Source organism: Ceratotherium simum, chromosome 11 (genome assembly GCF_057802395.1).
Source record: "Ceratotherium simum simum isolate JZ-2026a chromosome 11, ASM5780239v1, whole genome shotgun sequence".
NCBI classification, from domain to species: Eukaryota; Metazoa; Chordata; class Mammalia; order Perissodactyla; family Rhinocerotidae; genus Ceratotherium; species Ceratotherium simum.
The window spans coordinates 28,639,764-28,652,857 of record NC_141910.1 but is presented as its reverse complement, the minus strand read 5'-3'; the positions used below and the strand labels follow the sequence as shown (position 1 = coordinate 28,652,857).

The window sequence follows — 13,094 nt, the reverse complement described above, 5'->3', positions numbered from 1 at the left end:
GCATCACTTACATATATAAGTAGAGGAAAGAGTAGGAAAGATTAAGAGCAAACCAAAAGAAAATCCTTCCTTGGCATTCTGTGTTTGAGAAAGGCATATAACTAACCACTAGCAATTTATGGGTAGAAGAGCTGTAAACTACATACAATCCTACAATATTTAGGGATGTCAGAGATTTGAAAGATAGACATATTTCAGTGGTTGATGAATATAATTCTTTCAGGAATTACTATGCTGAACATGAAAATGAAAAATACCAGGGAAAGGTTCAACAGAGTAGAGCCATGGGCCACAGAATTTATATGCTCAATAGAGATTCATTCATTTAGTCAACAAATATTTACTGAATGCCTATTTTGTGCCAGGCAGTATACCAGGTACAAGGGATTCAGTAGTGAACAAACAAAAAGTTTTTTCTCTCATGGAGCCCACAGTTAAATGAAGGGATATTGAGAGTAAATTCAGGTGATGTTCATGTAATGAAGGAAAATTTAAGAGGTATTTTAGAACACAGATGGAAGAGAAGAGATGCTAACAGAAGCATATCAGAGAGGGTTAATGCCTCTATCTTAATATCTTACCTATTACTCGACTTGTAAGAATTTCTTTATCAGAAGAACCAATCTCTCTTCTAAGATAGTTTGTGGGAATTCTACCTGCTGCAGCAGCCTTCTGTCTATAGTCCACCTGAAGTAGCAATGAAAAAAATGAAGTTCATTTGACTGCTTTTTGTAATAATAAAACTATTTCCCATGAACTACTATATTGATACTAATTCCCCTGAGGTTGCTAACAACATATTCCAGACTAAGAGTATTTTATTTACTTTTAGCGTTTTGTATCTGTTGGGGAAATGGGAGCTGACAGAAATGTTTCAGCAAACTGATTAAAAAAGTCTTCACTTAGCAGTCAGATGACTACCTAGCCTCACTACTTCCCACAGTAGCTTATTCTGGTCACGTCAAACATTGCCTTTTGTGTATCAACTCTTAGATACAACTGCATTCCTCTTTTCATAATAGAAAGAAGCCATAACATCCTGACTCTTCATTAAACACATACTTGCAGACTTATACTGAAGGAAAACCTATGAAAGCAATGAATTCATTTTTTATTCAACATCAGAGTACTCATGCACTTCCACTATTCTTGTTAACTTATGCATCTGGACATTCTAAAGTATGCTTACTACTAATATGAGAATTGGTTATGAAGCAATCAGTTTAAATTCTTTTAATGACTCAGTATTAAACAATTAAGGAAAAGCCTTTGTTGTATTTTTACATTTTGCACCCATTAGATACTGTACAAAAATATTAAAAATTTTACATTTATGCTATATTACAGTTCAGATAAATCAGCAAATACTTACCACCAAAGGCAAGAACTGGGAAGGTGAAGGTTTTGTTTTACTGACCGCTGTGACCATCACTGCCGTGTCACCTGACTTAGTTAAACATAAACAACACTGGTAAATTCCTTTAATTTTTTTTTTTTTTTTTTAAATTTTTTGTTTATTGCAGTAACATTGGTTTATAACATTGTAAAAATTTCAGGTGTACATCATTGTACTTCTATTTCTGCATAGATTACATCATGTTCACCACCAAAATACTAATTACAACCCATCACCACACACATGTACCCAATTATCCCTTTCACCCTCCTCCCTCCCCCCTTCCCCTCTGGTAACCACCAGTCCAATCTCTGTCCCTATGTGTTTGTTTATTGTTGTTATTATCTACTACTTAATGAAGGAAATCATACGGTATTTGACCTTCTCCCTCTGACTGATTTCACTTTGCATCATGCCCTCAATGTCCATCCATGTTGTCACAAATGGCTGGATTTCTGGTAAATTCCTTTAAAATCAGATATTAACATACAAGTAGTGACTGAATGAATTGTCATTCCAGTTAAACCCAAGGAAAGAGAACTGTTATTCCATGACACAATGACAATGAAAATAATTTTTCACAAGTAGTCCAATCTTGATCTCTTTTGCGTGATCATGATCTATATTAGAACAGTCACTGAGCTTTTCACAAGCAATAGAACTAAAAGGAGAAAAGGCCCACTGATAGCTTAGTTACATCCAATCAATTTTCTACTTCTTATGAGGAAATTTAGGCTATATATCAAGAAAAATTTTCTAAGTATTACTTTTAAAGAAAACAGTAAAATCACTTTCTCTAGAAAAGCATTACAATTTATTAACAGAATAAAACAGAACCCCAAGTTTGGAAGAGATCTTAATATATCCAGCCCTCTGACTCCCTGGTTGTCTGGAATGGTTCTGACACTAGAAATGGTCTGAATTAATTTCTCATACCACAATTCTAAGAGGTTACATTATGTTATAAAGATATTTTGTACTGGTCTCCATAACCATTTTTAAGAAGAAAATTTAAAAACCTGGACTTTTTACCTGTACTACAGCAGAGCCATCTGCAAATCTGGCCAGTTTTCCAGAGGATATTTCTAATTTTCTGTTTAAAAATAAAAATTCAATACAAAAGGACTTAGGTCACCAGTACAAATGAAAACATAAATCCAAGCAAAAATTTGCACATGAACGTTCATAGCAGCGTTATTCATAATAGCTCCCAAATGGAAGTAACCCAAGTGTCTGTCAACTGATGAATGAATAAACAAAATGTGGTATAACCCATACAATGGAATACAGTTCAGCCATAAAAAAAAATGAAGTACTGGTACTTGTTAAAACATGGATAAGCCTTGGAAACATTATGCTAAATGAAAGAAGGCAGTCACAAAAGACCACATATTATATGATCCCATTCATATGAAATGCCCAGAATAGGCAAATCTGTAGAGACAGAAATTAGTATCAGACAGATCACCACCCACCTACAGCTGAAATCAGTACAGTCATGCTCTGCTTAAGGAAGGGACACGTTCTGAGAAATGCATCATTAGGTGATTTTGTCATTTTGTGACCATCATAGAATATAAGTACACAAACCTAGATGGTATAGCCTACTACACCTAGGCTATGTGGTACTAATTTCATGGGACCACTGTCGTATATGCAGTCCGTTGTTGACCAAAACATCATTATGCAGCTCATGGCTGTATTAAATTAAAGTTTTATGTGGTTAAATGTAAATCTGGGGTCTTGAAATTTTGTTTAATCCTAAAAAAGAATATGCTACCAGTACTTCTCAAGACCTACCAGGAATGGCATTTCATTTACTAATGTGAATTATGAATACCTGAGTGATACCTGTGAAGGGGAGGGGAGTATCTCTAAATAGATTGAAGTGGGCCCAAGACAGAGAGAAGAGCTGTGAAAGCTATAGTTGCTTCCACTAATAGGGATCTTGCCCCAGAATTTTTGAGATTGCCCACACTGGCATTTCTGACCACTTCAGTCTGAGGATGACATGTGTCACTTTTTCTCAGGTTCCACTGGTGAAAACCAGATACATGGCCCCATCTAGATGTAGGCACTAGCACTGTACCAAAGAAGAGAGCACATGTACTCACCAGCATGAGCCACGTAGTGGACTACCCCCTTCCTGGCTAAGAACCAGCCCTCCTACTACATCAGCAGGCAGAGAACTGGAGCCAGGGAAGCACTGTTAAGCTTCTAAAGCTAATATACTTACAATGGGGACTGGTCAAATTAGTGAGAAAAACCAACATGTCTGCAGTACCCCAGATGTTCTCAAACATGTATGCTTAGATTTATATATTTATTCAAACACCAAATTCTACCTTCTTTGTTCCCTCTGTTGAGTCTACCCAATGTCTCGGGGTCCTAGGCCACCCACTAGATAGTCCTATGGTCCTGCCTTATGATTGCCCTAATTCAGACTGTTTTTCTTCCAGGTGTGTGCAATTTATATTATGCAAAGAACCAGGTGGTTACTTTCCTTTAAATTTCATGATCTCAGCTGGTATTAACTGACCTATGTGATTTTTTTTCTGTCCCAGCACTTTTAATTCTGTTTTTGGTGCAAACCTGTTATTACTTTTGCATTTCATGGTTGATTTTACCTCTTATCAATTTACTCTCCTACATTTTATGTATAAAATATCTCCAAATATGTACAAGATTGATAACACATCAGTAGCTTCTAGGGATTGGAAATGGGTGGCTATAAAACTGTACGAGGAGATTTTTGGGCTTTTAAAATGTTAAACCATGTAAATGAATGCCTAATTAAAAAATATTTTTGAAAAAATAAATAATAAAAAGGATAAGATGAGCAGGGAGATCCTACTGGGAGGGAGAAGACTGGGAGGAGGTAACTGAGAGAGAAAGGGAAGAGAGGAGCCACCTGCCACAGAAGGCAGAACTCCAGGGAGAGAGATGCTTCAAGAACATTTTTAGAATATCTGCAGAATGATATGGAATGTAACCACCTTCCTCCAACTTCCACCAAGAAAAATTCAGTAATATAAAACTCAAAAAACAAAAACAAAAACCCACCCTTAAGATTTGGCCTCGCATATGTTGGTAAACTCACATTTCACCTTTTGCTCCATCCACAGTGAGTTATTTATAGCCACTCAAATGCACTCTCTCACTTCTCTGTAATTGTACTTGCCACTTTCTCTGCTACTTTCTCCTTGCTAATTCCTCCTTGCCCTTCAAGATTCACCTTAAACGGCAAGCTTTAGGGTGGGATAAGTATGACTCTGTGCTCCCTTAACACCTTGTCCATACCCCTCCCACAGTGATTTTCCCAGCAGTGAACCTGTGTTTATCTTACTCCCTCATCAGACTGCATCTCCAGTGCCCTGTACAAAGCAGATATTCAATAAAAATTTGTTGAAATGAAAATTAAATAGTTGCCTCAAAGGTTACTGCAAGTATTAGATACACTATCTGAAAAACACTTACCAGAAGAGTATACACCTCGTAGGGCATTGTGAAGAACACATATGATGACAAATATAAAGGGCATGGTACACAGTAGTTACCCAAATGTTGCAAATTACAAACTTATGACAAAGATAAAAGAATTGATTTACTCAGCAGGTACAATGTTTATGAATCTAGTTGTTACAACACATAATACAGGTTTTAAAAGAACTAGTTACAAAAGAGGTCTTAGTAGTTTATTTTTGGAAAATCTCAGGGCAGGGGCTGATCTTGTTACTTTGAGTTTCTAGCACATAGTAGGTGTCTGCTGAATGAAATGTTCTGGGGCATTTCTTCAGAGAAGAATGTTCAGTCCCTGAAGAATGAAAGAGATATCCTCTCCCTCAAAAAATCAGAATCAAAGAATGCCATAGGTGGAAAGAGCCTTAGAGATCATCTAGTCTAGGGGTCAACAAACTATAGCCTGTTTATGTACAGCCTTTCAGCTAAGAATGTTTTTTACATTTTTAAAGGGTTTGTAAACACACACGAATATGTGACAGACACTGTGCAGTTCACAAAGCCTAAAATATGTACTATTTAGCCCCTTTATAGAAAAAGTTTGCAGACTCTTGATCTAGTTCAGTCTCTTCATTTTGTGAAAAAAAGTGGTGAAGTAACTTTTTCAAGATCATTCACTCACTAAGTTAGGGAAGAAGGCCTGGATCCAAAGCCAGATTTTCCAGCTTTCTGTATGAATCGGGGTCAAAATTTTTTAAAGTACATGTAAAAAATGTAGATATATAAAGTAAGCATTAATTTCATTTTTTCTAAAAACGATTCAAGTACGAGTTTTTAAATAGTGACTTTAGACATGAATTCTGGCAAACGGACCCCTGGAAAAATTATGGGCCTTGTAACAGAGAAACCAAGTTCAAAAGCCAGCTAGTCTCATAGTACTAGCTCTGACGACTCTGAGAAAGTTACTTAACCTTTTTTGAGCCTCTGTTGTCTTACTATAAAACGGGGATAATAGTACCTTTACTGCAGGTTTAAAAACAGTGTATCATATAACTGGCGTTCAATAAACTGACGTTTCCCTTCCCTACCTACCCAGGGTCATACTGGCCACGCTTTTAGGCAATAAGTTGGACCGAGTGACATAAGCATCCATTGTCAACTCATTATCCCGAGGTGGAACGTTTCCCATTTCAGAGTACAGGAGTCCCCGAAAGTAAAGAGAATGTAAGTCAGGTGGGCAGGCGCAGCTAGAGAAAGGAAGCTCGGAACAGGGCAAGAGGGAGGACCAAGAAACTAAGGACATGAGGCTGAGACAGTGCGGGATGGGGGGTGGTGCCAGGAGACAAACTCCAAACCCGGAAACGAAAATTAGGAATTAAGTTTGGAGTAAAGAGAACTGCATTGCCTGATTCCTACCCTAGGAGATTAACGTACTTGGGCTGGCCAAACAGGACACCTTGTGAAAGGACAGAGAACGCATGCCGTTCCTTACCTGCTGCCTAAGTCCACGGCCACGGCTCGGGACCCCGCACTGCCCCATAGTGCTCGCACCTGCAATTTGGTGAGTGCCGGATCCCGCCCTGGCAGACGGAGGGGAGCATCACCCAGCGGCCGGAGCCGGAGGCACGAGCAGCAATGCCTGCAGGCCGCCATGACACCCGGCACGCGATCAGCCCGGGCTGTGCCCTGATTGGCTCACTCTGCAGATGGTGGGGCGGAGCTTGATGCAGTTTCTTTTCCGTGGTGCTAGTGGGGAACGCCGGGGAAGCGGATACCTTGGCCGGCTTTCTACGAGGACTAGAGAGGGTCAAACCTGTCTGAACGCGATTGTGACTTAACCTCTATCTCCTCTTTCAGTATCTGCCAATGAAAGGCAATTAGAAAAGTAATGTTATTTTTTCTATTGTAGTTTAAAAGAAAGTCCTAGAATAATGTAAGTGTTTAATAAGTAGAGTAAATATAGTAATAATAAAAGTCATCAGACAACACATTATTACTGTATGGCCTCGGTGAGCTGAGAATTAGGAGAATTTATGTGGTGGATCGTGGAAAGAGATCTCTCCCGTCCTCCGTCCTGGTTTTTGTTTTATAAATTTCACACAACAAATTATTACTGCAAAGGTTTGTGTTAATTTGTTTGTAGTAAGTTAATTTCATTTCTCATTGACCTATATCATTATTTTAGATATCTATTGTTATTTCTGATTCATCATTTCCATTGCTAATATTTAGCAATTCATTTCTCTGCCCTTTTTGGTCAAATGTTAATATTTTCTAAACCAACTCTTAAATGCAAAATGTCAGCTATTATATAAAAACATATTTTGTAAAGTGAAAAAATTTTTGGAATTTGAATTTGATAAAATTTTAGGGGGTGGATAAATTTCTCCCACCCCTCTTAATCCAGTCTGTTAGAAAATCTTTGTGTGGTTCCTTGAATGAACCAATGATCATTTTTCTATTATGAAGGTCATATTTCTCCTTTAAGGTCATATCTCCCTTCTCCCAAAGATAGCCAAACAACAAAACCCAACACACACGCAAGTATGGTTTTAAGAACTAAAAATGTATTCCAAACAGAAATTTTGTTTGGTGGCAAAGCAGCTCCCTGACACATTGCTTTCGTGAGCTATTATCACTGATTTGGAATTTCTACGCCCATAGAAGGGATTACCACTAACTCTGTCTATGGGTATTTAGCGTTAAAGTAGTTTTTGCCTCTTCCTCTACCTTTGACTTTACCTTGTGTTGCCACTGTGTTTTCAAGACCAATCCACTGAAACCTGTCATGATGACAAACCTATCAGAATCTACTTGCTGTAATTCAACATGACTTTGGATTTATAAAAAAGGAATACTAAATCACCTTTTGGTAATGTACTTAAGCACTCTGTAATCATTTTCATTCAGGCATATTGACTCATAGTTTAGAGCATAGACTTGAAGTTAGTCCTGAGTGGTCCCAATCTTGGCTCTGTCATTTACTAGTTGTCTGACCCTATCTCTCTGAACCTGTTTCCTCATCTATAAAAATGTAAAATAATATGAATCCCACAGGGTTTTTTGTGAAGATTAAATGTGACAGAGAATGTAAGATGTTTGTCACAGTACCTGGCACATTGTCAGCACTCTATGAATGATAGATTCAGCTCTGCTCCAGCCTTTTTTTAATTTTCCCTTTAATCTCCTCTGAAATACTGAGCAACCTTCTTTCTTTCAGAACCCATGGATCTGTTAGCTTTCATCCAGCTGCTAATGCTGGAAAGCAGCATTTACACATTAAGCCCACCTGTTTCCTCACACCAATCCAAAATAATTGAAATGGTAGTAATTGGATCATAAACTCAAAGGCAAATGTGGGTTCTGAAATCTCGTGGCATAGTTTTGTTATGAAGTAGTCATACAGATGATCCAGGTGTTTATATTAAGCTTTTTAAGGTTAACATAGAAACAAAAATATAAAAACTTTAAATTTTTGTGGTTGTAACTACTGAAGCTATGATCCATGAGGTTCGATCTGGAACGTGACGTTCTAGACGTACAGTTCTGCAAAGTATAGTTTGACAGCCAAAATGTAATTTAAAAGGAATTTCTTTACCTGTAACTCTTGAAGGGCATTAAAAGTGATCCAATTTAAATCCATAGGCAATGTTTTTCAGATCTCCTTTTCTCTTTTCTTCAAACTCCAATGAACTTGCATCAAAATAGTTAATACCACTGCACGCTCTGAGTAGCGATTTCATTTAAGTGAAACATCATTGCATTAAATTATTGTTAATTGAAGTTTAATTTGGTTTTTAGTTTGGTTTAGACAATATATACATTTATTTTAGTTTTATGACTAAGAGCTACAAGAATAGGAAGTTTATGTCTTGTTATATATTTGTAGTATTTAAGCAACATAGTAAGAAATATCAGCAGACACTGAGGGTGTCCATCAAAATTTTTTCTCTTGCAATAATGTAGCCTACTCAACTTTAAGAAAGACTGCTCTATACCATTGCCAGAGGGATCTTTCTAAATCACAAACCTAATTGTGTCTCCATCCTGATTAGGTTTCTTCAGTGGCTTCTTGAATCTTTAATCTACAGGATAAAAATCTAGACTGCTCTATGTAGACTATAAATCTTTCCTATTTAGCCTCGTCAGTTTTGACTTACTACCCTATTTCCTTCACCCCCTCTCCTCATTTTATATGCCAGGTAAACTGAACTACTTGTTCCCCTTGAACATACCGCCCTCTCTCCTGCCTCTGTGTCTTTGCATGTATGATTCTGTGTGCTTGGCACACATTCCCTCCCATGTGTCAATCTGGCAAACTCAGTCCTTATGTCTCAGCTTCAATACTATCCTTTCTGACTTCCCCAGGCTGACTTATGGGTACAATCTATGTCTGTCCTTCTACTTTATTAATTAATTCATATAGTCATATTTCATCCATGGAAATGAATGTGGGAGTAGGTATTGCACAGTGATTAAAAATGCCAGCTCTGGCATTAGGTTGTCTAAGTTTGAATCTCACCTTTGTCACCTCCTAAACATGTGACTCTTGGTAAGTTGCTTACCCTTCCTATGCCTCAGTTTCCTCATTTCTGAAATGAGAATGATAATGGTACCTACCTGTAAGGGTTATTATGCGGATTTAAATGCAATCTTATTGTTATGGAACTAAGCATAGTCCCTGGCACATGGAAAACGTAATAAAGTGTTATAATATTTATTGAATACCTGCTTTCTGCCAGGCACTATGCTAGGCTTATGGAATATGGGGTATTGAGACAGTCATAGGACTTAATAATCCCTGCCTTTTTTTTTTTGTGAGGAAGATTAGCCCTGAGCTAACACCTGTTGCCAATCCTCCTCTTTTTTGCTGAGGAAGATTGGTCCTGGGCTAACATCCATGCCCACCTTCCTCTACTTTATGTGGGATGCCTGCCACAGCTTAGCTTGATGAGCAGTGCATAGGTCCGTGCCCAGGATCTGAACCTGCGAACCCCGGGCCGCCAGAAGCGGGTTGTGCAAACTTAACCACTATGCCACTGGACTGGCCCCTAATAATCCCTGGTTTTTGGAGCTTGCAGTCTAGTATGAGAGACTGACAAAAACATAACCAAATAAATAAACAGGAAAATTAGAATGTGATTAATGCTAAGAAGGAAGTAAACTAGCTGCAAAGATTGAGAATAACAGGTTGGAGGGACATCTTACTTCAAGTAAGATGGCTAGGGAAAGTCTTCCTGAGGAGGAGACATTTAAGCTTCCCTGAAGGATGAGGAAGAGACAGCTTCTGAAACATGAGGGCCAGGTGGGAGCAGCTACTTGCAGAGGGGAGGTTTGCCCCTGGGTCAGGAAAGAGTTTGGCTTCTGTGAGGATATGGAATAGCCAGTGCAGCCAGACAATAGTAAGCAGGAGTGTGGTGGATATGAGGTAGGAGAGGAAGGCACTGGAAAGTTTAAAGAGGGAAGTAGCATGATCTAGTCTACATTTTAAGATGATCCCTCTGACTGCTGAGTCCAAAATGGATTGGAGGAGGACAAAAGAGAAGTGTAGAGATCAGGAGTAATATGGTGGCAAGGGTGACAAGGAGAAAGGATGAACAGATTTGAAATCTATTTTAGTGTTGGGATTGATAGCTCTTGCTGATGAATTGGAGACTGGGAGAGGGAATTAAGACTATTAATAAGCTTAGATGGGTGAGACGTGCAGTGTCTGAGATACTTGAAAGTAGCTGTCAAGACAGTTGGATCTTAGTGCAGGACTCAAGGAGAGGACTAGAGTAATATAGGAGTAATCAGCATACCAGTGACATCACAATCCATGAATATGCGTGATATCACCTAGAGAGAGGGTAGAGAGATAAGAGAAGAAGGCCTGAGTCTAAGCCCTGAGGAGGGAGAGGCTGCCAAGGCTATGGAGATGGAGCCAGTGTTGATGCAGGAGGAAAGCTAGGATGTATTATGCTGGGTATTTTCCATTTGCACCCACATTGTCCATCCTCTACCCTTCTCAGCTCTGTGCCCCAAGGGACTGATTTATGGATTGCAACACCCCAGCTCCCTGGCCCGCTGACTTTTGATTGGGTCAGCCAATGGAAGGCACCAGCAGGAGATCAGAGGGCAAGAAGAGAGAGGAACTCAAAATCCAGAACCATAATTCCTTATGGTGTGGCAGTGACTGTATTTGCCTGTCTCTACAGCACCTGCCAGGTGGCCCCGCTTGCTTGGCTCTAGCTATCACTCCAATTACACTGTTTCTTCTCCTTGTCTCTTCAAGCCTTAACAGTCTCCCACTGTTGCTCATCCCTCAGTGCCTCAGTATTCTCGTTGTTAGTTTCAGAATCTGCCTTCCCCTCTGTAAATAGTCCTTTCATTAAATTCTCTTCAGAACTCATCTGAGTATGCCCTCTGTTTCCTGCTTCCCTTTGCACTGCCCCTCAGAGAGGGTCTCTCTCTACACTCACCCAGCAGTAGACCACTGTTACTTGTTACTAGAAGCTTGTTAACTCTGTTAGTGGGAGGTGAGGGGCATGCTGTTCTCTGCTGTTCTAATTAACCCTCAGTCTTAGGAAGGCATTGTGTCCCTGGATCTTGGGTGGGAGTAGCATTCTCAGTGCTCATGCCCCTCTCCCAGCTGTAATTCTGGGCCCAGCATGTATCCTGCCCCTTCCCCAGGGGTAGAGGGTTATGTTCTATTCCTTCTCTTACCTGCAATGGGTTTTCGCAGTGCCTTAAGGATGACAGTATTTGGTACCTTCTCACAGCGTATAAGGCTTTTATTCCTATGGAGAGATAGGGGAGAAGGATCCAGTGGGACTCCCACCTTTGCCACAGTGGCTGCTGTCCTTCCCCAGGCATGCACCATGAGGGACACTTTCTCAGGACTCTTGATCTTACCCTAGTCTTTTTCGTGAGTGCCCAATGAGGTCCACAGAGAAGAACCTGTGAGTGGTTGCAAATTCCTCTTGTGTTCGCAGCCCCAGGGATTCTATATTCTCTCCATAGCCCACACTCGGCCTTTAGCAATTGGTTAAAAAATTTAGTTGAATTCTTCTTACCAATGTCTGTTGGTGACTGTGCCAGGTAAGCAAGAGCTCATGTCCCTTCTCTCTTTGGAGGCTCTTATCTTTTCTTAGATTTCAGCTTAGTTGGTTACTCTTAGCTCTGTGATGGGTTCTAGAAGAGTTGTGAATTTTCAGATTGTCTGGCTTTGTTGTTACCATTGTTATTGTTATTATTGTTATAAGGGTGGGATGCTCTTTCCAGATTTCTGCATCCTAAGCAGAAGTCAGAGGTCTCACATGCAATTCAAGACCCCTCCTCTCCCTAATCCAGAGAAGTGAAGAAAGGGTATAATTTGTTCTTTCACTACTTTTTTTAGCCTCCTCCTGCCTCCAAAATTTTTATGGCTCTTCCAGGATTGGGACATGGGAGAAGGGAGCAGAAGAGGGATGAAAGAATTCAATTTCTGGAGCCAATGGAGTTCTTATTTGACAGTGGCTGTTTTTCATGTCCACCATTATAGCAAACATCCAAAAGCTAGCTATGATATGGAGTGTATGTGTGGGTTGTCTGATGAAATCTGCTGGGACCACCAAACTCACAGTTTCCTAATGTGGGTACTTTCTGGGTGACTTTTTGGGACCTTCTCAGCTTCTGCTCCTGGTGGTCTGTTGCACAGCTTCTCACTGCTGAGCTCCTCTTGTCTTGGCTCTTAGCCCTCTTGGGTGAAATACCATCAAAATGGCTTCCTTTGGTTCTCTTCACCCACAAGCTCACACATTCTTGCCCTCCAAATAGGTAGAATTGAAGCTTGTCTCAAACACTGAACTCTTTTCTTGCCTTGTCATTGCAGGTAGCTCCAGTAAGTCTCTATCTTCCAAATTCTCTTATGTGGAAGCAGGCACTAGTGTCTATATTCTTAAATGTCCCTGTATGGCCACTTAGTAATGGCAGAGTGGACCTTCACCAAAATTTGGTTTGGATGTCAAGACTGATATCACACACACACACACACACACACCCACCCACCCACCAAGTGGGTATGAAAAGGTTTACTTACATAATGAGGCTTTTTGGGAGGAGCATGACAGACTTCATAAGCTGGTCTGAAAATGGCTTGAGAGAGCAGGGAAAGGATACTGGTTCGGAGTTTTCAATGTGGTTATGAGGTAGGGCTGGAGTGAGAGTCCCTATATGTGGGTGGGCAGAGGCTCATGTGGTTTGAATTTCCCACTGATGC

The 13,094-nt window shown here is 39.8% G+C and overlaps 1 protein-coding gene and 1 pseudogene across 4 annotated transcripts in view; one reads left to right on the top strand and one right to left on the bottom strand.

Moving 5' to 3' along the window:
- PNPT1 (polyribonucleotide nucleotidyltransferase 1) overlaps positions 1-6,523 on the bottom strand; it is a 41,162-nt gene extending 34,639 nt beyond the window's left edge. For 2 of the 3 annotated variants that reach the window (XM_087436738.1, XM_004435667.3), the window contains exons 1-4: positions 6,348-6,523; positions 2,429-2,489; positions 1,373-1,447; positions 582-687 (exon numbers count right to left, since the gene is read on the bottom strand). In XM_087436738.1, the coding sequence (XP_087292864.1) occupies positions 582-687; positions 1,373-1,447; positions 2,429-2,489; positions 6,348-6,508 (403 nt within the window). In that variant the 5' untranslated portion in view covers positions 6,509-6,523. The remainder of the gene's footprint in view (positions 1-581; positions 688-1,372; positions 1,448-2,428; positions 2,490-6,347) is intronic. The other variant, XM_087436739.1, reaches the window with a different exon arrangement.
- Positions 1-13,094, top strand: part of LOC147915962 (uncharacterized) — a 200,201-nt pseudogene that overhangs the window by 55,873 nt on the left and 131,234 nt on the right. The window lies entirely within an intron of this gene.